Source organism: Hyperolius riggenbachi, chromosome 3 (genome assembly GCF_040937935.1).
Source record: "Hyperolius riggenbachi isolate aHypRig1 chromosome 3, aHypRig1.pri, whole genome shotgun sequence".
NCBI classification, from domain to species: domain Eukaryota; kingdom Metazoa; phylum Chordata; class Amphibia; order Anura; family Hyperoliidae; genus Hyperolius; species Hyperolius riggenbachi.
In genome coordinates this window covers 504,246,211-504,270,863 of record NC_090648.1, presented here as the reverse complement: position 1 = coordinate 504,270,863, position 24,653 = coordinate 504,246,211, and the positions used below count along the sequence as shown (strand labels likewise).

At 46.7% G+C, this 24,653-nt stretch overlaps 1 protein-coding gene and 1 long non-coding RNA gene across 3 annotated transcripts in view; one reads left to right on the top strand and one right to left on the bottom strand.

Moving 5' to 3' along the window:
• GALNT10 (polypeptide N-acetylgalactosaminyltransferase 10) overlaps nucleotides 1-24,653 on the bottom strand; it is a 285,295-nt gene that overhangs the window by 5,390 nt on the left and 255,252 nt on the right. For both annotated transcript variants that reach the window (XM_068278341.1, XM_068278342.1), the window contains exons 7-9: nucleotides 24,195-24,312; nucleotides 6,864-6,971; nucleotides 1,756-1,977 (exon numbers count right to left, since the gene is read on the bottom strand). In XM_068278341.1, the coding sequence (XP_068134442.1) occupies nucleotides 1,756-1,977; nucleotides 6,864-6,971; nucleotides 24,195-24,312 (448 nt within the window). The remainder of the gene's footprint in view (nucleotides 1-1,755; nucleotides 1,978-6,863; nucleotides 6,972-24,194; nucleotides 24,313-24,653) is intronic.
• Nucleotides 12,418-22,636, top strand: LOC137564453 (uncharacterized). The gene is made up of 3 exons (XR_011030600.1): nucleotides 12,418-12,484; nucleotides 22,223-22,401; nucleotides 22,553-22,636. It is a non-coding gene; the product is annotated as an uncharacterized lncRNA (long non-coding RNA).

Here is a 24,653-nt window from a genome sequence, read left to right as displayed (position 1 = left end):
GGAGGAAACCAACGCAGACACGGAGAGAACATACAAACTCTTTGCAGATAGTGCCCTGGCTGGGATTCGAACCAGGGACCCAGCGCTGCAAGGCGAGAGAGCTAACCACTATGCCACCGTGCTGCCCAAGGTATGAAATTAAACGTTATAATGTGTTCTTTAAAATAAGGTATACCATGTTACTATGTTACGTTCCATGTTAAAATGGGAGAGAGAGTAAGAGGGAGAGTGCATTTCTTTAAAAAAAAACCTCAGAGCAGAAACGACTTCCTTTAGGAAAGAACTCAGAGTGGAAAGGGTTAAGGTGCTATTGCAATGCCCTGGGTGCTAAAAAGGGTGCTCGGTTCACTTTAAAGCAGCCCTGACGTGACCAATCAAAAGTCAGATACTCACCTATGGATCTAGAGCCCATACAGCCTTCCGGTGCTCTTTCCATGCCATTTGGGCCACCGCTGTTCCACCAGTTGGAGACATTTGACCTGCAGGTGGAATACACCCTCGGTATCCCTCATGCAGGCTTTGGAAGTACTTTCAACCCTGAGTATGTCTAGGACGATCCGTACTGCGCACACAGTCCAAGCTTGTGCATGTGCTGCAGGGGTGCGCGGCTGGGGACACCAGTGCTTCCAAAGCCTTCCAAGGAGTCTAGAAGGAGTGTCATTTCATTGGGGGACAGAGGTGGACCGAGGGCACGGAGCGAGGACACGTAAGGCTCTCTGGAAACCAGAGCCTGGCTTGTACATGGGGGAGAATCTAGCTCTAGTTTTTTTAATTGCTTCAGGGGTGCTGACACCTGGAGAGAGATATGGAGGCTGCCATAATTATTTCCTGTTAAACAATACCAGTTGCCTGGCTATCCTGCTGATCTCTTGGCTGCAGACGTGTCTGAATCACACACCTGAAACAAGCATGCAGCTAATCCAGTTCAGGGACTATGGCTGAAAGTATTACAGGTAGAGACTCAGCAGGACAGCCAGGCAATGCGCATTCTTTAGAGGACAACTGAAGTTAGAAGAACATGGAGGCTGCCATATTTACTTCCAGCCAGTTGCCTGGCAGCCCTGCTGATCTATTTAGTTGCAGTAGTGTCTGAATCACACCAGAAACAAGCATGCAGATAATCTTGACAGATCTGACAATAATGTCAGAAACAGCTGATATGCTGCATGCTTGTTCAGGGGCTATGGCTGAAAGTATTAGAGGCAAAGGATCAGCAGGACCGCCAGGCAACTGGTATTGCCTAAAGGGAAATAATTATGGCAGCCTCCATATTACTCTAATTTCAGGTGTGCTTTAAAGTGGACCTGAACTCTTGCACAGGACAGAAGGAAAACAGAGAGAAATGCACCCTGTATGTACTTAGAGAGTTTAGCCTGTCTAATTCCCCTCATCTGTGACTAATCACAAGTTGTAATTTGGGTTGGGGGACAGCATCTGAGCGGGAGGGCTTATTTGTAAGTATATACCAGGGCTGTGGAGTCGGAGTTGGAGTCAAGGAGTCGGGCCAATTTTGGGGAGTTTGAGTCGGAGTCATTGATTTCATAAACTGAGGCGTCGGAGTCAGGTGATTTTTGTACAAAATCCACAGTCCTGTTAAGTATTAGACTAAGGAGTCGGAGTCGAGGTCGGAGCTATTTTGGGTACCCGGAGTTGGAGTCGGAGTCGTGATTTCATAAACTGAGTCTGAGTTGGAGTCGGAAGATTTTTGTACCGACTCCACAACCCTGGTATATACGGTATGTACTTCTGACTTACCTCTCCCCAGGCAGCGGCAGGAGGCTCTACAGGAGGGTAGAATTTGGGCAGGTCCCAGGCCACTTTGTTCATGAACCACTTGAAGTTTTGGCAGTTTAGCCGGCTGCGCAGCTCCTTCTGACCGGCCACGTCACCAGCAGAGAGGTGCCGGTAGTCGGGCCGCCGCTGGTAGATATATTCTGCATATTCATCCATCCACACTTCAGCCACTCTCTTCAGATTCTGTAAGAGAAGATCAGCTGATTAGGCAGAAACCAAAAGCAATCTCTCATTCACCTCTTGAGGACATCAGGCTTACACTCCCCCAGTGACCAGGCCATTTTTTACAATTCAGCACTCTGCAGCTTTAACAGTTTGCTGCACGGCCATACAACTTAGCACACTAGCACCTCCTTTTCTTGCCACCAATTAACAACCCCCCCCTCCCGATATCCAATCAAAGTTGATCACCTCGGGGGGATCAGTTCGTGAGCCACTTGAGAGGACAGCTCAGTGACAGAGCTGCCCCCCAGTACAGTGCTACGCTAGATCGCAGCGCTATACAAAAGAGAAACAGCTTATTTTTCCCCTTAACAGCCTGCCAGCCTCGATCGCTACTAGCAGTCTGATTACGGAGCCCCGCTCTGTTTATTTACGGACGCTCGCACTAGAACAAGTGCAAGCTTCCGTCAAATCTCATGCATTGAGAGCTCATGCCCAGTGCGTGATAGAGGAACGAGGAAGCCACTCTGAGGCCGCCATCCTGCGTTTGGCGGTTGCAGAGTGGTTAAAGGACACTTAAAGTGGGAGGGATATGGAGGCATCTATATTTATTTCTTTTTAAACAAAGCCAGTTGTCTGGCAGGCCTGCTGATCTCTGTGGCGGCAGTAGTGTCTAAATCACACAAGAAACATCTGACCTGCATATGCTTGTTTAGGGTCTATGGCTTAAAGTATTAGAGACCCACAGGGCCGGCCCTAGACTTTTTGCCGCCTGAGGCAAAATTTGGAAAAAAATCGCTGCCCCCCCCGCTGCCAACTTGGAATACAGTGGGCGGCGTTGCTGGAAGTGGCGTCAGTGGAGCGCACGCTGGAACGCGGAAAAGGTGAGTTATCCCCGCCCGTCGCCTCTTAATCATAGAGCTGGTACTTCACTTTTTAAAGCTGGAGGGGAGCGCGGATCGGGGGACCCAGGCGAGGACCAATACCCCACCGCTAGGCCCAATACCCCCTTTCTGCCCGCTACCCCTCCAGCTCGGCGGGCGGCCCCCGGCGCCCATAGACAGGCAGGTGCCGCCCCCCCAGAAATGCCGCCTGAGGCAAATGTTTCACCCCGCCTCATGAGCAGGCCGGCCCTGGAGACCCAGGATCAGCAGGACAGACGGGCAATTTGCATTATTTAAAAGGAAATCAATGTGGCAGCCTCCATATCCCTCTCAGTTCAGGTTTCTTTTAACCACTTAAGGACTGTGGTCTTAAACCTCCCTAGTGACCAGGCCATTTTTTACTAATTAGGCCACTGCAGCTTTTAGGCCTCGCTGCTGGGCCAAACAACCTAGCACACAAGCTCAGAAAGCTCTGTTGGTGGGTCTCTGATCCCTGCCAGCATGTTTATTTATTTTTTTTGTAAATAACATTACTATTTTTTTTCATTATTATTTTCTTATAACTCCGCCCTCCCTCCACCTGCTAGCCAATGACAGTGATTGGCTGTCATAGGCTTCAGTGCTGCTAAGTACTGGTGTATACATTTGAACACTTATCTCTTTGTTTACGTTATCTAATTCCTTTCACACTTTTCTGACAGCAATTCTGACGGCAGACTGAGCCATGATGGGAGGGGGGAATTCCCTCACAGTGCGTGTGTGTGTGTGTGTGTGTGTGTGTGTGTGTGTGTGTGTGTGTGTGAAAAAGCTCTGGCTGTCTCAGAGCGCAGAGGAAATGTATCTTATGTGCAACATAAACATTTGTGATTGTGTGTGAAACCTGACACCTGACAGGCTTTTCATATAACTCTGCTTCAATATTACACTAGTCTTAGCAGGTCAGAATTCAGAGATTCACCTATGCAAATGAGACATTCAAACGTAGCTGAATCCTACACACGTTGAATTACAGCATTTGCTTCTAATGTTTAACATGAAAAGTAGGAAAATGTTTACACAGCTACTTAGACATTATTTGTACATTGTCATTTTAGAACATTTGGTTTAACAGTGTTTCTTTAAGCAACTTCAACGGATAAATGTGCAAGGCAATGGCTCACAAATGACATGAAGCTCTCAGAACAAGTTAGCAAGACGACCACTAGATGGAGCTCCAGCAAAGCGAATCGCAAACCTTTATATTGTGGTTTGGAAAGAATTTCAGCGGAAATAATTTGTGTTCCTGTAAGTTCAGCTAAGTATATGTTTCTCTCTCTTCCTCAATTTACTTGTGCAGCCAGGCTTGCTCTACGTAGATTAAAGACGCAACTCGCTTCTTAAAGCAAACGATGCGTTATGGACACGCGAAAACTTCGCTGCACTCTCTGCAAATGATATCCCTGTTTAACTTCATGTGACAACTAGAGTTATACTTGGGCCTGTGTGTCCACTAGCGTTATAAGTGGCCCTGTGTGACAACTAGCGTTATAAGTGGCCCTGTGTGACCACTAGCGTTATAAGTGGCCCTGTGTGACCACTAGCGTTATAAGTGGCCCTGTGTGACAACTAGCGTTATAAGTGGCCCTGTGTGACCACTAGCGTTATAAGTGGCCCTGTGTGACAACTAGCGTTATAAGTGGCCCTGTGTGACCACTAGCGTTATAAGTGGCCCTGTGTGACCACTAGCGTTATAAGTGGCCCTGTGTGACCACTAGCGTTATAAGTGGCCCTGTGTGACCACTAGCGATATAAGTGGCCCGGTGTGACCGCTAGCGTTATAAGTGGCCCTGTGTGACTACTAGCGATATAAGTGGCCCTGAGTGACCACAAGCGTTATAAGTGGCCCTGTGTGACCACTAGCGTTATAAGTGGCCCTGTGTGACCACTAGCGATATAAGTGGCCCGGTGTGACCGCTAGCGTTATAAGTGGCCCTGTGTGACCACTAGCGATATAAGTGGCCCTGTGTGACCACTAGCGTTATAAGTGGCCCTGTGTGACCACTAGTGATATAAGTGGCCCTGTGTGACCACTAGCGTTATAAGTTGCCCTGTGTGACCACTAGCGTTATAAGTGGCCCTGTGTGACCACTAGCGATATAAGTGGCCCCGTGTGACAACTAGCGTTATAAGTTGCCCTGTGTGACAACTAGCGTTATAGGTGGCCCTGTGTGACCACTAGCAATATAAGTGGCCCTGTGTGACAACTAGAGTTATACGTGGCCCTGTGTGACCACTAGCGATATAAGTGGCCCTGTGTGACAACTAGAGTTATACGTGGCCCTGTGTGACCACTAGCGTTATAAGTGGCCCTGTGTGACCACTAGCGTTATAAGTAGCCTTGTGTGACCACTAGTGATATAAGTGGCCCTGTGTGACCACTAGCGTTATAAGTGGCCCTGTGTGACAACTAGCGTTATACGTGGCCCTGTGTGACCACTAGCGTTATAAGTGGCCCTGTGTGACCACTAGCGTTATAAGTTGCCCTGTGTGACCACTAGCGATATAAGTGGCCCTGTGTGACAACTAGCGTTATAAGTCGCCCTGTGTGACCACTAGCGTTATAAGTGGCCCTGTGTGACCACTAGCGTTATAAGTGGCCCTGTGTGACCACTACTGTTATAAGTGGCCCTGTGTGACCACTAGCGTTGTAAGTGGCCCTGTGTGACCACTAGCGTTGTAAGTGGCCCTGTGTGACCACTAGCGTTGTAAGTGGCCCTGTGTGACAACTAGCGTTATAAGTGGCCCTGTGTGACCACTAGCGTTATAAGTGGCCCTGTGTGACCACTAGCGTTATAAGTGGCCCTGTGTGCCAACTAGAGTTATACGTGGCCCTGTGTGACCACTAGCGTTAGAAGTGGCCCTGTGTGACCACTAGCGTCATAAGTGGCCCTGTGTGACCACTAGCGTTATAAGTGGCCCTGTGTGACCACTAGCGTTATAAGTGGCCCTGTGTGACCACTAGCGATATAAGTGGCCCTGTGTGACCACTAGCGTTATAAGTGGCCCTGTGTGACCACTAGCGATATAAGTGGCCCTGTGTGACCACTACTGTTATAAGTGGCCCTGTGTGACCACTAGCGTTGTAAGTGGCCCTGTGTGACCACTAGCGTTATAAGTGGCCCTGTGTGACCACTAGCGATATAAGTGGCCCTGTGTGACCACTAGCGTTATAAGTGGCCCTGTGTGACCACTAGCGATATAAGTGGCCCTGTGTGACCACTACTGTTATAAGTGGCCCTGTGTGACCACTAGCGTTGTAAGTGGCCCTGTGTGACCACTAGCGTTATAAGTGGCCCTGTGTGCCAACTAGAGTTATACGTGGCCCTGTGTGACCACTAGCGTTATAAGTGGCCCTGTGTGACCACTAGCGTCATAAGTGGCCCTGTGTGACCACTAGCGTTATAAGTGGCCCTGTGTGACCACTGGCGATATAAGTGGCCCTGTGTGACCACTAACGATATAAGCGGCCCTGTGTGACCACTAGCGATATAAGCGGCCCTGTGTGACCACTAGCGATATAAGTGGCCCTGTGTGACCACTAGCGTTATAAGCTGAACGGCAATTACAATTACATACCGCAAAATTGCGATTTGCACTCCGAGTGGAAACCAGCCCTTAGCTTGTGTGTCTTCCCAGATTGTTCTTTAATCACCAATTGCAGAAGACAACACAGAGCAAATGCACTACAGAGATTTTCTGGTTCAATGCAGTGTGTGTATGCAGACCAGTGACGTTTTTCCTCACTAAAAAGCTTTTTGATTGAACTTGAGATGACATAACCATGCACTGGGAGTTCCTAGCACTGCTGTGCTCTGAGCTGGTGGGACTTGTTAACTTTACACAGATGACATTATTTTAGGACATAAGCAAGTGGGATCAATATACGGACAATAAAAAGTAGGGAAACCAGTTTTTATTGTACGTTATGCTAGACTAATTCCACTTTGCTTATCATTTTTTTTTATGCAAATAATTTAGCCTTACCCTTGCCAAGCTGACTCCCGCTGGCACCTTGTAGGGTACATATTTCCGGTAGATGTGTCCCACTCGAGAGCACGGAGCGTCTTCCATCCGACCGCCACACATCCACACCTGTAGTAAGAAACACATATGACTGCAGCAATCTGTAAGTACAGCATCCAGACCTGTAATGAATAATATACGTGACTGCAGCAACCTGTGTGTGCAGCATTCAAAGAGGAACTGTAGTGAAAACAACATTATGAATAAAACTGCTTTTTTATTTTTTTTTTACAATATTTATCTGTAGATTATTTAGTCAGTGTTTGCCCATTGTAAAATATTTCCTCTCCGTGATTTACATTCTGAAAAGTATCACTGGTGGTGACATCTTTAGTTCTGCCAGGTGATCTGTACGGAATGTTCGTTACTGAGAGGTCCATGCACAGTGGGGAGATACTGCTTGCTTGACAGTGGGAAAAAGTAGTAATTTCCCACAATGCAATGAGGTTCACAGACAGCAAACGGTCAGGACCATGGTCATGACATCACACGGGGGGGGGGGGGGGGGGGGGATGTTAACTACAAAAAGCCATACAGATCCTACCTGCTGATCTATTGGAGAAAAAGTAAAGATTTCTGGTGGGAAAGGGGGTATCAGCTACTGATTGGGGTGAAGTTCAATCCTTGGTTACAGCTCCTCTTTAAAGCACGATTTTCACCATAAAAAAATCAAATTTCAACAGCAACTGGTCTGAGTGTATTAAGTGATAAAGATGCTAATCCTGCATTCAAAACTTTTTCTGCTGTTATGATTTGGAGGCGTCACATACTTTAGGAGCACTGGCCCTTTAATAGCTATTGCCATTCAGTTGCATGCTGGGGGTTCTTTTTATCTATAATATATTCCTCATCTTCCCTTCATCTCCCTGCCTTGCTGAAACATGATCCTCTGCTCACTTGTGTTTACAAGCAAGGCTGAGGTGATGCAGAGATTGGAGGAGAAAATAAAGATAAGTTAAGGGAAGAAATGACTTCAGTATTTAGCCTCAAACTGTGGGCAAAAGACATGGCCCCCACCAGGAACAGAAGTCTCTTAATTTACTATATAAGATTCACTTAAATCAAAACGTGGACAGTACAATACATGTGTTATGTAAGTAGATCAAGTATTTATCTACTTATATATGTGTTTTTTTTCCCTGGCATAGTATGGCCGATCCTCCTGCTTAATACGTAGCCTATTCGAAGAATCGGCATGTGCAGAACAGTGTTATAAAATAAAATATCTTAGGTCTCTTTCACACTACAAAACGCTGCTGCACGAGTGTTTCCTGACGCTAACCATGCGCATTCACACGCGTTTTTACATACGTTTTTAGCTGCTGGGATCATATTATATCCTCCAGGCTTTAGTAAATCAATCCCTGTATGTAAAGGTAAATACTCAACTCGCGAATCAGGAAGATGGATCCAGCGATGTCTCCATGACGACGAGCGCTGCCCCCGATCCATCTTCCGGCTGGCGGGTAAGCACGACCTCAAGCAACGTTACACGACTGGCACGATCGAGACTTCAAGCGATCGCGCTGCTCTGCGTAGGAGTCATCGGGGATCTTAAAGTGATCCTTAAGTCAACGATAAAAAATTAGATTTACTAACCTGGGGCTTCGCTCAGCCCCCAGCAGCCGATCGGTGCCCTCGCAGCCCTGCTCTGATGCTCCAGGACCCGCCGACGAACACTTCCGGTTTGGCCGTCACCGGGCAGGAGGCCGCAATAGCAGCATAGGGGGCGATATACAGGCTGGGAACGCGAAGAATCACTCGCGTTCCCATGCCTGTCGGCTGGTGACGGCCAAACCGGAAGTGTTCACCGGCGGGTCCTGGAGCGTCACTTTAAAGTTCTGATCCGATCTGTCGTGATGGTCGTTATCGCCGCAAGATGCTAAGCGACAATCGCGTGATCGTGCGCCTGTACCAACATGCTGAGATCGTGGAAAAGACCGCTCGCCGCTCAAAAAAAATTGCCAGTGGTCGAGAAAATCATTGGAGAAATCACGAGGTGGGGACGGGCATTAAAAAGAAACCGTAACCAAGAATGTAACTTCATCCCAATCAGTAGCTGATACCTCCTTTCCCATGAGAAATCTTTTCCTTTTCTCAAACGGATCATCAGGGGGCTCTGTATGGCTGATATTGTGGTGAAACCCCTCCCACAGTGTGATGTCAGGACCATGGTTCTGACATCACACTGTGGGAGCCTTGTTGCATTGTGGGAAATAACAGCTGTTTACAGCGGTTTCCAACTGCCATAAAAGCAAGCAGTAAAATTGTCACCATGTGATAAATGTCAGAATGTAAATCGGGGATTTAAAATTTTTTACAATGGGCAAACACTGACTAAATCATTTATACATAATTATTGTAAAAATTAAGCACTTTTTTTTATTACAGTACATTATTTTCGGTGGAGTTCCTCTTTAAGCACTGCTGCCACACATTGGCATGGGCAGTATTGGGGGTCTGCAGGGCACAGCGGGGTACATCTGCCGTGGGGTACAGACGTCTGAGATGAAGGAAGCTCTGGTATACAATAGACAGCCGCACGATTCTCAGATCTCGTCTGACGGAAGAATCAGTGACATCATTATTTATTTGTTGTATTTATAAAGCACCAACATATTACGCAGCGCTGGACAATAAATAGGGATACATACAATATTTAGGGGTGACATACAGCAAAATGACAATACCTGAATACAAGAAAGATCAGATCACACAGCACAGTATGAGTACAAGGTAATGCTTAGTCAGTCACTTCATGGGAGCATAAAGATTAGGCAAGTTAGGTTCACTCGGATGCCTAGCATGGGTTCACAGTCACGGAGGTGCATGATCAGGTTGGACACAAAAGGAGGAGGACCCTGCCCAAAGGCTTACAATCTAAAGGGAGAGGTAGGGACACGAGAGGTAGGGGACCAGAGTTCAGCTGTGGGTTTAGAGCACTTGTGAGGGGTAGTAGGCCAGAGTGAAAAGGTGAGTTTTGAGGGCTTTCTTGAAGATGTTGAAGGAGGGGGCTGCCCTAATGGGTGGAGGTAAGGAGTTCCATAGTGTTGGAGCAGCTCTTGAGAAGTCCTGGAGGCGTGCATAAGACTGGGTGATGCGGGGGGCGGTTAGGCGAAGTTCATTGGAAGAGCGGAGTGAGCGGCTAGGTGTGTACCTCTGAGTAAGATCGGAAATGTAGGTTGGACAGGTTTTGTGGACAGATTTGTAGGTCAGACACAGTATCTTGAATCTGATTCTGGACTGGATAGGAAGCCAGTGGAGGGATTCTAGGAGGGGATCTGCCGTGGTGGAGCGATGGGAGCAGTGGATAATTCTGGCTGCTGCATTCATGATGGACTGCAGTGGGGCTGTTCGGGTCATAGGGAGACCAGACAGCAGGGCATTGCAGTAGTCAAGGCGAGAAATTATGAGGGCATGGATGAGGAGTTTGGTGGTGGCAGGGGTCAGGAAAGGGCGAATCTTACAGTTGTTACGAAGGTGGAAGTTGCAGGACTTTGTGAGGTTTTGGATGTGGGGAGTGAAGGAGAGTGCGGAGTACAGGGTGACACCCAGACAGTGGGCTTGAGAGGTAGGGTGAATGGTAGTGTGGTTAACAGTGACATGCACATCTGGGAGGTTTATGGATGTCCGGGGTGGGAAGATCATAAATTCCGTTTTGTCTAGATTTAGTTTCAGGAACCTAGCGGACATCCAGGAGGAGATGGCTGATAGACAGGAGGAGACCTTGTCCATGGTAATGGTGGATATGTCAGGGGTGTGGAGGTAGATCTGGGTGTCATCTGCATACAGATGATAGTTAAAACCCATGGAGGAGATAACCTTGCCAATGGAGGATGTGTATAGGGTGAACCGTAGGGGGACAAGGACCGAACCTTGGGGGACTCCCACCGAGAGGTGGTTGGGGGTGGACGAGGAATCATTGAAGGCGGTCGTGAAGGAGCGGTTGGAGAGGTAGGATGAAAGCCAGGACAGGGCAAGATCGTGAATGCCCATGGACTGGAGGAGTAGGGGATGATCTACTGTGTCAAAAGCTGCTGAAAGGTCAAGAAAGAGGAGAATGGAGTATTTACCTTCAGCTTTAGCTAAGGCAAGGTCATTGACCACTTTGGTGAGAGCAGTTTCGGTTGAGTGGGCAAGCCGAAATCCAGATTGCAGTGGGTCTAGCAGTGAGTTGGCATTGAGGAACTAGATCAGAAAGCCGCATGGAACTGACACTGCATCTTCCGCTAGCCTAATGAATATTCACAGACCTTAGCGGCCCTGCTGTGACCGGTTCACTTTACATACAGCAGGGTTCACACAAATATCATGTGAACAGACATAACATGAGCAGCTCTGCTGTGACTGGTCCACTTTACATATGGCAGGGTTCACATTAATGTCACATGGAAAGACGCAGCTGAAGTCAGAGTCCTGAGCGGCCTGCTGTGACCGGTTCTCTTTACATACAGCAGGGTTCACACAAATGTCATGTGGACATACATGACCTGAGCGGCCTGCTGTGACCAGCTCTCTTTACATATGCCTGAGTTCACATAAATGTTATGTGGACAGACGTGACTGAAGTCACAGACCCCGTGCGGCCCTGCTGTGACCAGTTCACTATACATATGCCGGGGTTCACATCAATGTCATGTGGACAGACGTGACTGAAGTCGTGTAATTTATTCAGGCGTTTAGCATCTCGGGGTGGTGTGATGGGAAAAAAAAAACAAAAAAAACAAAACAAGAAATGGGTCAAAAGAAGATGAATACATTTGGATGTAGCAGGACTTAATTACACTTAAACAATCATTAAGCAAGTGCTTAACAACAAGCTGCCTCCCTGGAGAGAGAGGCCAGACGCGCAGCCGCTCCTCGTGATGTGCCGCTACTTAACAAGCACCAGGGCTAAAGCTGTTAAAGGGCCGATAAAACTAAACTAGCAGGCATCTCATACCGTGCTTCCCCCCAAAAAAGAAACAGCAGAGGCGTCGCTAACCCCAAAGATCAGTGGCACGTGCCCCGGATCTATTCTGGGGTGCCCCAGATGTCCCCCAGGCAGAGTCAGCTGTGGTGCCTCAATGGCGGGCAAGGTGGGAGCTGTGGTCCATCAATCGGGGGTATTCTGGGTGCTGTGGTGCCTTTATGGGGGCATGCAGGGAGCTGTGGTTCTTCTATGGGGCATGCTGGGAGTTGTGGTGCTTCTATGGGAGGCTCATGAGAGCATGGGAGGGGGTCCACTAGAAGGTCAGGGAATGCTATGGGGGGACTGGCAGACAACCTGGGAGCAGACCAGCCCGCCCAACAGGAAGCCAGACCTGCCAGCACAGAAGCCAGGTAACTCTGCCTAGTTTAAGAGGCACTGTCTATTTATGTGATATGCTGCATTTTTAAATTATTTTTTTTTTTTTTGCATTAATGGAGAGGGGGCTTCAACCAACATTTTGCTGGGCAGTTTATGTAAAATTGGCACCACCCATGACCACACCCACATTCTGGTGCATGGCCACACCCATTTTCCATCTGGAGTGCCCAAAACTGCCCCGGATCTCTGAGTATCCTAGCAACACCCCTGAGAAACAGTGTCTCATATTAAGGTACTTAAGTATTATCCCATCAGGAAAGTTTGGCATCTTTTTGTTAAAATTCTGTTTGAACCCCCGGGAAGATCTGACCATTTTTGGAAAGATAAAAGTCCCGGCTTTCTGTTGCACCGGGTGCTGAGTCGGTAGGATGCTCAGTTCCCAAGTTATGGGGTTTTGAAGGAGGGGTATCCCCTGAACTCGGTTGCAGAAATTGCAATTACAGAAGTACGGATGAACCTGACATGATGATAAGCAGCACACCCGGGAGGTCTTCTTCCTTCGCAGCATAAATCTGTGTCTTCAAAACTTATGTCAAGTGTCCTGGGTCTCTCATTACAGATGAAGGAGCAGCGCAGCTATGCACCCTCGTCTCCTCTCTGGCTTACTGGCATGGGCAGGAGACTCAATTCCACTGTGCTCTCTGCAGCAAAACACAGGGGACACCTGTTCCCCAAACCCCCCTAACTTGGGAATGGGGCATCGCATTGATTCAGGACCCAGTGCAAAGGAAAGCCGAGACTTTCAGCTTTCCAAAAATGGTCAGATCTACCTGGGGGATCCAACAGAACTTTAACAAAAAGCTTATCTGTGTGTCACCTTTATGGAGAGGGCAGAGCCAGATCAACCACAAGGCAACCCAAGCAGTTGCCTAGGGCCTGAAAAGAGTCTAGGGGCCTGATGGATGCTAGCCCCAACCAAACCTTACTACTAGTATATCATCAACCGTGGGCAAAAACTGCTATCTTGCCTAGAGCACCACTTCATCTTAAAGTGGACCTAAACTCTTGCACAGGACAGGAGGAAAACTTATTTAGAGAGTTTAGCCTGTCTAATTCTGCCTCATCTGTGACTAATCACATGTTGTAATTTGATCTCTCAGTTGTGTCAGCTTGCTGCCTCAGCAGAACAGCTAATATGTAAACACTGGATGTTAACTCCATGTCTGCTTCCATGAAAGCAGGAAGTAGACACACTGCAGATGTATTGCAGGATTTGTATCAGCTGTAACAAAGAAATGTTTTTCTTTAAAGGTTATTATGCTGGTGCTTATCTTTTAGAGCAGAGAGGAAGTTCTGAGTTCAGGTCAGCTTTAATCCCATTCTGGGAGGGGAGGATGAGTGGTAGCTGAGCTGTCGGCGCCCGCGGTTCTAAATAATATTGATCAGCCATTATAATCCAGCATGTCTGATCACGATCGGGTCACGGGGTGGGGTGGGGGGAGGGACGGTTGGAAGGGGGGCATCTGCACACATTTGAAAATGATCGCGGACAACTGTTTGGACTGGCTGGGGTGAACAGGTTTTGCCTGTCTGTCACAGGAGCTGACAATCTAATCGTCCACTTTCAAGTGATGTTATGTTACTTCTACACAATGAGATTTTGTCGGATCTGTCAGATCTATTATTTGCAACAGGTCTGATCTGATGTCCGATCGATTTTCTATATAAGTGACCTTTTTGTCCCTAGGCCTTCTCAAAGGACTAGAGGACATGATCTGCGCATGGAGGAAAAACGTTTTAGCCATTTATTTAGGAAAGGGTTCTTTACAGTAAGAGTGATTAAGATGTGGAATGCATTGCCACAGGAAGTCGTTATGGCAAATTCTATACCTGCATTTAAAGGGGGCTTAGATGCTTTCCTTGCGTTGAAAGACATCCATGGCTACAATTACTAGGTAATGCCTAATGATGTTGATCCAGGGATTTTATCTGATTGCCATCTGGAGTCGGGAAGGAATTTTTCCCGTTTGGGGCTAATTGGACCATGCCTTGTATGGGTTTATCACCTTCCTCTGGATCAACAGGGATATGTGAGGGAGCAGGCTGGTGTTGTACTTTATACTGGTTGAACTCGATGGACGTATGTCTTGTTTCAACCCAAGTAACTATGTAACTATGAATAGAAAAATTATCAGAAAATAAATCGGCAATCGGATTGGACCTGTCAGAAATAATCGATCTGCCAGTAAATCTCATCATGTGTACCTCCCCCCTTGGAGTGCAGTGTGTGAGCCAGCCCTGGGCTCCAAAGCTCAGTGCGACCCATGCTTCATTCCTTTCCCTTTCAAATGTGTTGCACACAAGCTATGCTCAGTAGCAGAACGTAATGGACGTTAAGGTAAGTGCCTGTTTTTAATATTGGGAGGTGGGTGCGGACGGCTCTCCCCGGCGCTGGCCACACTTGGGGGGCCCTGTGCCACCCACCCTCCCCCTCCGGGGTGCCGCTGTGGTTCTCAGGCAGTGAGAGCACCTGGGACCCCGCGGTCCCCCCCGGTTGTATGGGGGCATGGGGAAGCCTCCCCATGACGCTCCTGGATAGTGCTTATGTAGCATAAACTAATTCCTGCAGGGCGACCGCTTTGCAGTATTGGTTTTTGACCCTGCTTAAAGAGAGTCTGAAGCGAGAATAGATCTCGCTTCAGACCTCATAGCTAGCAGGGGCATGCGTGCCCCTGCTAAAACGCCGCTATAGCGCGGCTTAACGGGGGTCCCTGTCCCCCCAAACCCCCTCCGAGCAGCGGGGGAGCGCTTCCTGGTTGGGGCAGGGCTAACCGCCGCAGCCCTGCCCCATGCGCGTCTGTCAGACGCGTACCTCCGCCTCTCCCCCGCCCCTCTCAGTCTTCCTTCACTGAGAGGGGCGGGGGAGAGGCGGCGATGCGCGTCTGATAGACGCGACTGGAGGCAGGGCTGCAGCCGTTAGCCCTGCCTCCAGGAAGATCAGCTCCAGCGACCTTTTTCCGACCCAGGTTTGCGGGGGGTGGGTTGGGGGTGAAGGGACCCCCGTTAAGCCGCGGGATAGCGGCGTTTTAGCAGGGGCACACGTGCCCCTGCTATATATAAGACCTGAAGCGAGATTTAGTCTCGCTTCAGTGTCTCTTTAAGTTGGCATGCGAAAGCAAATGGATATTTGCATGAGCATTGCCTCATGAATAGCCAATTAGGCCAAATTTGCTTAGCCAGTTATGTCAGGTGTTCACTTGGTGTTTAACGCACACATTAAATTCTCTGTGTAGTACCTAGCATTAGTCTTGCAGTTTCTGTTTGGGGGGGGGGGGGGGGGGCAGCGCTCTTTTTGAGGCGTTCAAATTCATTGTGGGAACAGGCAGTCCGCCAATCAGAGCCCTAGACCTACATTCGCCGGCCGCTGCCTCCCGTCGCCATGGCGTAAAAAGAAAGCGAGCGCTGGATTTGGCGACGCCTCCGAAGTCTTGGCAGTTTCAGGCTGTTTCCTGGCATCCATCTGCCCCATTTATCTAGTCTATCTCCGTGTATCCTCCGCGCTGTTCTGTTCGGCGCAGCATGAGAATAAATAAGCTTAGTTAGCCCCCGTAGCCCGGCTATCCTTCATTTCCCTGTTCCCATCCGCCCCCTCTCTGCAGCCGCCCTTCTGTGCCTGCAATACCAGCACGGTTATTAATCTATCAGCTGCACAAGGCTGCACCACTTTATCTTAATTTCAGCACAATAAACGGAGCGGTTTCTGTGAGACTTGTCGCGACCTGTCAGAGGGGCGCACAGCGGGTGACTAATGGTGAGGGGCGTGGCCGGGAAGTGATCTGGTAAGTAGGACAGTGACGATGGCTGCTCTCGCCTTGTGACGGAGATGTTTAGGAAAAGGAATGCGATGGGGATCATTCTTGTGCTGCTTTGTGACACTTCAGCGTATGGCGATGACATCTGTGGCAGGAAATGACCAGCCTTTCGCCATCCCAAAGAAACCGAGGATAAATCAAACTGCTGGAACTGTCAACATTCTTTATGGCGGAATGATTGATTTTCTTATTGCTCAGAGTTAAAGAGGCCCTGTCAGTGACATATACTAAATTATTCAGAATACCCACTTTTACAGTCATTTTTCCTGGTTTCAGCATCAGAAACACTTACAGTACTAGATCTATATATTGCTTAACCTTATTTATTGCTGATGCTTTGCCTAGGCTGTTTAGCTATGCAAAATTCTCTTCCTAGAGCACTCTCGGAGGCCAGGCATTATTGTTTTTTATTGCCTTTGGTATTCTTAGAAAAAAAACATTCCGCAGAGCTGCTCCTGACAGGACTGAATATATCACCACCAGTGATAAATTTCAGAATCTAAATTAGAGTGATTTTTTTTTTAATGGTATTTACGGTAACCATTTCAGCCTACGGGGATTTTTCACCTTATGCAACAGAGCAATTTTCACCTCCTATTCACTCGCTAATAACTTCATCACTAATTATCACAATGAATTGATCTAGCTTTTGTTTTTTCCGCTACTAATTAGGCTTTCTTTGGGTGGTACATTTTGCTAACAATTATTTTTTTCTAAATGCATTTTAACAGGAATATTAAGAAAAAAAATGGGAAAAAAAATCATTATTTCTCAGTTTTTGGCCACTATAGTTTGAAATTAATACATGCTACCATAATTAAAAGCTATGTATTTTATTTTCCCATTTGTCCTGGTTATTACACCGTTTAAATTATGTCCCTATCACAATGTATGGCGCCGATATTTTATTTGGAAATAAAGGTGCATTTTTTTAGTTTTGCGTCCATCACTATTTACAAGCGTATAATTAAAAAATGTTCGTAATATACCCTCTTCAAATGCATATTTAAAAAGTTCAGACCCTTAGGTAACTATTTATGGTTTGTTTTTTTTTTTTATTGTATTTTTTTTTTCCATTAAAATTTTTATGTGGGTAATTTTTGGTGTGGGAAACAGTTAATTTTAAAGAGACTCTGAAGCGACATTAAAAATCGCTTTTTACCTTATAATCAACATGGGCATGTTTTCCCCTGCTAAAACGCCGCTATCCCGCGGCTGAACGAGGGGTCTTTACCCCCCAAATTCCCTCCGTTGTTCCCGGGCAGCGCTTCCTGCTTGAGGCAGGGCTAACGGCCGCAGCCCTGCCTCTCAGGGCGTCTATCAGCGCTGATCGCCGCCTCCCCCCGCCCCTATCAGTCTTCCTTCACTGAGAGGGGCGGGGAAAGGCGGAGATCCGCCGGCTGATAGACACGCTGAGGCAGGGCTGCGGCCATTAGCTCTGCCTCCATGAGCAGCAAAATCTACGACCAAGTTGGTAGCGGATTTTGCAGGGGGGGATTTGGGGGGTAAAGGCCCCTCATTCAGCCGCGGGATAGCGGCGTTTTAGCGGGGGCAAACATGCCCATGTTGATTATAAGTTAAAAAGCAATTTTTAATGTCACTTCAGAGTCTCTTTAAATGTAATAATGTGGGTTTATTTTATTAAAAAATGTATGTAAATGTAGTTTTACTATTTGGCCACAAGATGACCACAGTGAGATTTTTTTTGTTCACTTCCAGGAAGCACTAAGAGGACGGGAAACTTTTTTTTTTCTTCAGAAAAACTGCGGCCTCTGATGGGAATCCATCGATTTTTCTGCTGGGGACTTAGATCAATGAACGGGAACCATGTACCCATTCACTGATCTCCGGGCTACCGGGGGGCGGCACGGGGGCGTGCGCACGATCGCTCGCAGGAGCGTGCTGAAGCGCACAGCAGCACTGTAGCAGCCGTCTGAACGTGAGGATCACGTCCAGGCGGCATAAATGTTTCATGCAGTATTTTAAAGGATCATGCAGTATTTTGTTTGGTATTCGATTAATTATTGCAGTGCAGGGTAAATGGATGAAAGATGTGATACAGATAGTGTTGTTTTTTTTAAATTATACTGACAAGTAAAGTGCAAGTCCAAGCTGCACAAAATGAAATTAACATTTGTATCAGCTCAAAACCATCCGTATCTTGTTGTAATTACTAATTGTAATACTGGAATTGTAATTACTATATAATAAAATTGTGAACGTAGGCAAATACGTTTTCATTATTAACTTTCTTAATTTTCCTGATTAGTGTAATTAGTTTTCCCGTCTGTTTGCTCCCTTCTATAACCTTTCGAATGGCGGATTGTCAGTAACTGACATCTCCAGGCTGGAGAGAAATACTAAACCTCTCATTTGTTTTACCGCATGCTCTTATCTTTGAGATTTTACATTTATTGAGGTATTTACATCACAAGTCAGTCATTTATCTCACTAGTCGGTAATTTCAGCTTTCAGTGCGACAGCAGCTTTAATGAATTCACACTTCACAAAATGTTTGGTAAGATCAGCTGTATTCTCCTTTACCGAATGCCTTAAGGCTTTGTGAATTGACATTTATTGAGGTATTTACCATATATCCTGGAATATAAGTCGACCTCGTGTATAAGTCGACCCCAATATTTACCCTCTTAAGCTGTGATTTTTTTAATTGACTCAAGTATAAGTCTACCCAGCAAAGTTAATGGCTGCACTTGGGGACCAGGAGGGGTTAATGACTGCACTGCATACAGTATTGCAGCCAATAACCCCTCCTGTCTCTTAACTTCAGCCAATACATCCTCCAGGCCCCAGCAATTATTCCCCCTGCCCCCTCCTGCAGTACAGTATCTCTCCCCCTTTCCTTGTTCATTGTTGTGGCCAGGACTTTCAGACCTGTGTTTTCTTGGTATTTCCTTTATCAAGAAAGTGTCACTTAGCACTGGGTAAATTGCTACAAATGGGAATGTCATTATTAGTACACACATCACTCAGTGTGTTCAGTGTTGCTTGTGACTCTTGTATAAGGCGACCCCTATAGTTTTATTTAGTGAGTCAGACCTACATTTTTAGACTTATAGTCGAGTATATACGGTACCTCAGAAGTCAGTAATTTACCTCACTACTCTGCATTTTACCCCACAAGTCAGTAAACTTACCTCACAAGTCTGTATTTTACCTCGCTAGTTGATATTTTACCTCACAAGCAGGGCTGTGGAGTTGGTTCAAAAATCATCCGACTCCTCACTTTATTGAAACCACCGACTCCAGGTACCCCAAATTGCTCCGACTCCTCCACTCCGACTCCACAGCCCTGCTCACAAGTCTGCATTTTACCTCACAAGTCTGTATATTACCTCATAAGTAATTTACCTTGCTATTTGATATTTTACCTCACTAGTCTGTATTTTACCTCACAAGTTGGTATTTTACCTCACAAGTTGGTATTTTACCCCACAAGTCAGTAATTTACCACACTTGTCTGTATTTTACCTCACTAGTTGGTAATTTCAGCTTTCCATGCAGTAACAGCCTTAAAGGGTACCTTAACTGAGAGTGATATGGATGTTTCCTGTTAAACAATACCAGTTGCCTGGCAGTCCAGCTGATCTCTGTGACTGCAATAGTGGCTGAATCACACCCTGAAACAAGCATGCAGCTAATCCAGTCTGACTTCAGTCAGAAAACCTGATCTGCATGCTTGTTCAGGGGCTGTGGCTAAAAGTATTAGAGACACAGGATCAGCAGGTGATTCAGGCAACTGGCATTATTTTAAAAGGAAAAATCCATATCCTTCTCAGTTTAGGTTCCCTTTAATGAATTGAAATTTCACAAAATGTTTGGTACAATCAGCTGTTTTCTGCTTTCGCACATATGGCCAGGCTTTGTAAATTGAAGTCTATTCGTTGAGGTAGAAGAAAAATCAGTAAAAGAAGTATAACAGTATCGTTGGTCAGAGCCCTTTTTTTTGTTATTTTAAGAACATTCGGTTACACGTATTCTACCACTTTAAGACTTCATTTTCCTGATAATCATCCCTGTCTTCCTACGCTGGACTTCAGTACGCATCAGGGACTCTATCTGAAGGCAGTCAGTGGAGATTTCCTCTGTTGCTTCTCAAGGTCAGAGCCATACCAGTGAGGTCACCTATCCGGCACACGCAGCAATACACGGTGCACTAACCCGTGACAAACAATCAGCTTCAATAAATAAATGTGATTGGATGATACGCGCTGCTGAGCGGCTCGCACAATCAGCGCACTTTGAACTGGCATAGGAAATAAGCCCTCGCGTATTCTGGGATGAGGACGGACACAGGGGAATGCGCGGCCGAGTGCAACCAATCTTCGTATCAAAGCATATTGATGAGAAACCAAGATCCAGCAATCGATGCTATCTGTACTAATTAATTCCTTAAGTAAGGGCAGATCTTTGCCTAATCCCAGAAGTGTTTAAATTGAGTTATTGTTAAACTGCCCTCTAGATCTGCTGGTTGGTGGATTCCAGAGGGTACCCGCCATTAAAATAATACAGGCGCTTCTTATTTTACACAAGCTGACTGCACCCTGAATTAGTCTACTGGCCTGATCGGTATAAAAGCCATTGCACAGGATATCGCCACGTACAAAGCCCTGAAATAGATGGACAGTAAAGGTGGCAAAACACTACTTGATATTTCGGCCCGATCGATCTTCCGATCCAAATCAGAAGAGAATCGGTGCCGTAAACATGGCCGTACGATCGACCTTTTCGATCGATTTTGGGCCGACAACAGCATCAATAGGACAAGCTGGAAAATCTTGGTTGCAAGAGCTCGATCGGGTGTATGGCGGAAACAGCGTTTGATACCGTGATGATCTACAGTCTCGACTGACCCCTCGGGCCCGTTTCCCCTCAGGTGTAAGGTGTCCGTCCCCGTCCTCGTGCTCAGTGTTTTAAAGGTCCACATTTAAAAACACACGAAAACACATAAATAAAATGTGCATTTCTCCCAGAGTAAAAGGTGCCTTTGCAGGGAGTGCTTTTGTAAAAAATAAATTATATTATGAGAATCCCCCATGAAGCATGAACTAGTCAAAAAACCTGTTTGTTCTGTCAGATTTCTACTAACTACTGTAAGTGACAGCAACATAGGAGAAAAGTCATTTACGGCTCATTTTACTCTGGAAGAAACATACTTCTTATTTGTATGTGTTTACATTTATTTTAAACGTTAAAATTTTTCACGATAGTGGTCCTTTAAAGTCTCACCTCTCTGCCGGCGTCATTCCCGACCTATTCCAGTCATTGCAAGCGCCTGTACCACGTGGGATTAGCACGTGGGATGTCACATGTGCCAAGTCATGTGGTACAGACGGTGACCTACATTTTTACATCACTATTGTGTGTGCCACTGACGAATGCTATAATGTACCTGTGTGACATTGTTTAACCTCCTGGGGACCGGCTGCCTAACCCCTCCTAAGGACCAGGCCATTTTACATGCTGGGGGGAGGGGGGGGGGTAAGGCAGCCGCATCCCCAGTATAGCTAGCTAGGCAGCGTTCCTCACCTCCCAGGCTCCAGCAATGAGCAGTTCTAGCCCCCCCTGCTCTGGCCGGCATCCCTGCTCGCACTGCCGCTAAGTTCCAGGTCGCGGCTTGATGATGTCATAAAGCCGGGCCCAGACACTTAAAGTCAGAGCTAGGAGAGATGCCGGGTAGAGCGGAGGGGAGCGACGATCACAGGGGGAACGTCAGGAAAGTGAGTCCCCTTCCCCTCCTACCGCCGCTGCTCAATAGTGATCACTACGATCGGCCAGCGATCACAGTGATCACGTGATCAGGAGCCAATCGCGGTGGCTCCTAATCACTGAGGGGAGATGTCAGCTGTCATATGACAGCTTAATCTCCCCTCTTGCGTGCGCACGATTGCGTCGGGAGTGGAAGCAGCAGGTGACGTAAATCCTACGCTGTATCAGGCTTAGACAGACACAAGTGCGGCGTAAGATTTACTAAACGTGGTCCCCAATAGGTTAATGTTGTAATGTCTCCCCTATCTGTTGTACAACACTGCATAATATGTTAGGGCATTATAATTAAAGTTTAATAATAACAACAACAGTGTAAATGGTAAGAATTAAGTCTAGGACTGCACGCTGGAATTTAAAAATCTGTTTTCTAGCTGTGTTCATCTGCAGCTGTACACCGATCCTTTCAGACGAAAGACCCCCTGCACTGGCTGGCTTACGGTTTTGGGACTCCCACTTCTTGTGAGCTGCAAGACCATGGAAGGCGGTGCCAGTACAGTGACTGACACAAGGACCCGCCCACCTATTTTGAATAAAACTGAATATAGATAAGGTGAGCAGAGACCTGTGCAGCTAAAGAAACAAATGTGCAAACTACTTCCATGCTCCACCTCTGTTGCTTCTTTTTCCCACCAACTTTTGCCATATTCTTACGGTCATTTTGAGCAATATAGTCTGACTTCTGTTGTTTTTCCTGCTTTCAGAATCACATGTTCACTTCTTATTGGCCCACTTCGCAGCTAACACCAAACAAGACAGGAAGCAAGCTGTATTGTTGTTTGACAAGCGCATGTAGCTCATAATAAAAGTCTTGTTCATCACTTATACAGTATACTATTTATATTAACTTATCAACCTGATTGATATTAGAATGTCTCTTGTTTTTGGGATTAATTGAGCTTTTAAAGAGGAGCTTTAACCCAGCATTGAACTATGAGTAGCTGATACCCTCTTTCCCACAAGAAATCTCTACCTTTTCTCGACTGGATCATCAGGGGGTCTGTATGGCTGATATTGTGGTAAAACCCCTCCCACAGTGTGATGTCAGCACCATGGTTCTGACAGATTCCTGTCTGTGAACCTCATTGCATTGTGGGAAATAACAGCTGTTGCCAACTGCCAAGCAAGTGGGTTCTCCCTCTACACGTATTTATCTAGAAAAAAAAATAATTTTTTTAGCCGAGGTTCTGTTAATGGGTGTGTTTATATCTAAGGAAAGTTTGTGCTTTTTTTTTTTTTAATGTCTGCCAGTAGTAAAGATGATGACCCTCAGTCTCACGGCAGATCCAAGAAACAAACAAACACAGAACACTTATATAGCACTTTTCTCCTTGCGGACTCAAAGCGCCAGAGCAGCAGCCACTAGGACACGCTCTATAGGCAGTAGCAGTGTTAGGGAGACTTGCCTAAGGTCTCCTACTGAAATAGGTGCTGGGCTTACTGAACAGACAGAGCCGAGATTCAAACCCTGGTCTCCTGTGTCAGAGGCAGAGCCCTTAACCATTACACCATCCAGGCACTACAAGAACATGAATGAATTACATGGAGGGTATCAATCATTTCTTGATCATCAACTATTTTTTAACTTCTCACTTTGAAATGTTTTGATTTTTTTTCTACCCCTACTAGCATCTTTCAGTAAGGTTCTTTATTAAAGAGTACCTGTAGAGGTGGAAAAAGAGCCCCTGTGGGGTACACACCTTGGGAAAGGCATCCTGGAGAGGCTTGCCCCGCCCTCCTCCACCAGCCCTTTCCAGCACTGGGATTCCACAAAAAAAACTGCTTGGCAACAGCTCCCGCATGTGCAGTAGTATTGACTCAGCTATTTCCAGCAGAGCCCGAGCGAGTTCGTGTTACTGGGCTGTGTGGCCATGCTCCGGGGGTCTCATCGCTGCCTGAGGAGGATGGGGAGGCCCTTCCAGAATCCAGAGGAAAGTATTCAGAGTTGGCTGTAGCAAGCCTCACAGGTTGCGTTCAACCATTTAGCAGCTTCGATAGAGTTATCTGGTTTGAGGTAAGTGAGCTGCTTTTGACCTCAGTCGGCAGAACTCATCATGCTGAAAATTCTTGGAATACTTTAATCTCTCTCTACCAGCAGAAAATATAGAAACTGAAAGCAAAAGTCCTATTTTATTGTCTCACATTGCCCCCTAGTGACAATAAATACACATTACAGCAGTACTTATTAGAAACAAGGAACTGTAACAAATAAAAAGAAAATTTGCTACAATAAATTGGCCTGCAGCTGCTAAAGGGTTAAATAGCTCACATAGCATGTGAAAATCACAACATATACAACAAGCACTTTGCGGACCACATAGGATGTAACAGAAATTTTAGACTGACCTTGAAAGAAATCTCGTACTGCTCTCCGCCCCAAATCTCCAAGCCGGGATCGTATCCCCCGAGCTCCCAGAACCACTTCCTGTCCATGGCGAATAATCCCCCCGCCATGACTGGAGACCTGCAAGAAGAAAAACTGTTATTGGAGTTCACACGCCATCTATATTTCGGGCCTGATCAGCTGTCTGCTCCGCTGGCACAAATCTATATGCTGGCCATGGGCACCTGTCTGCTGTACATATCTATATTCCGGGCGTGGTCACCTGTCTGCTCCGCTGGTACAAATCTATATTCTGGGCGTGGTCACCTGCCTGCTCCGCCGCCACACATCTATATTGTGGGCGTGGTGACCTGTATGCTCCGCTGGCACACATGTATATTGTGGGCGGGATCAACTGTCTCCTCCGCTGGCACACATATTGTGGGCGTGGTCACCTGTCTGCTCCGCTGACACACATCTAT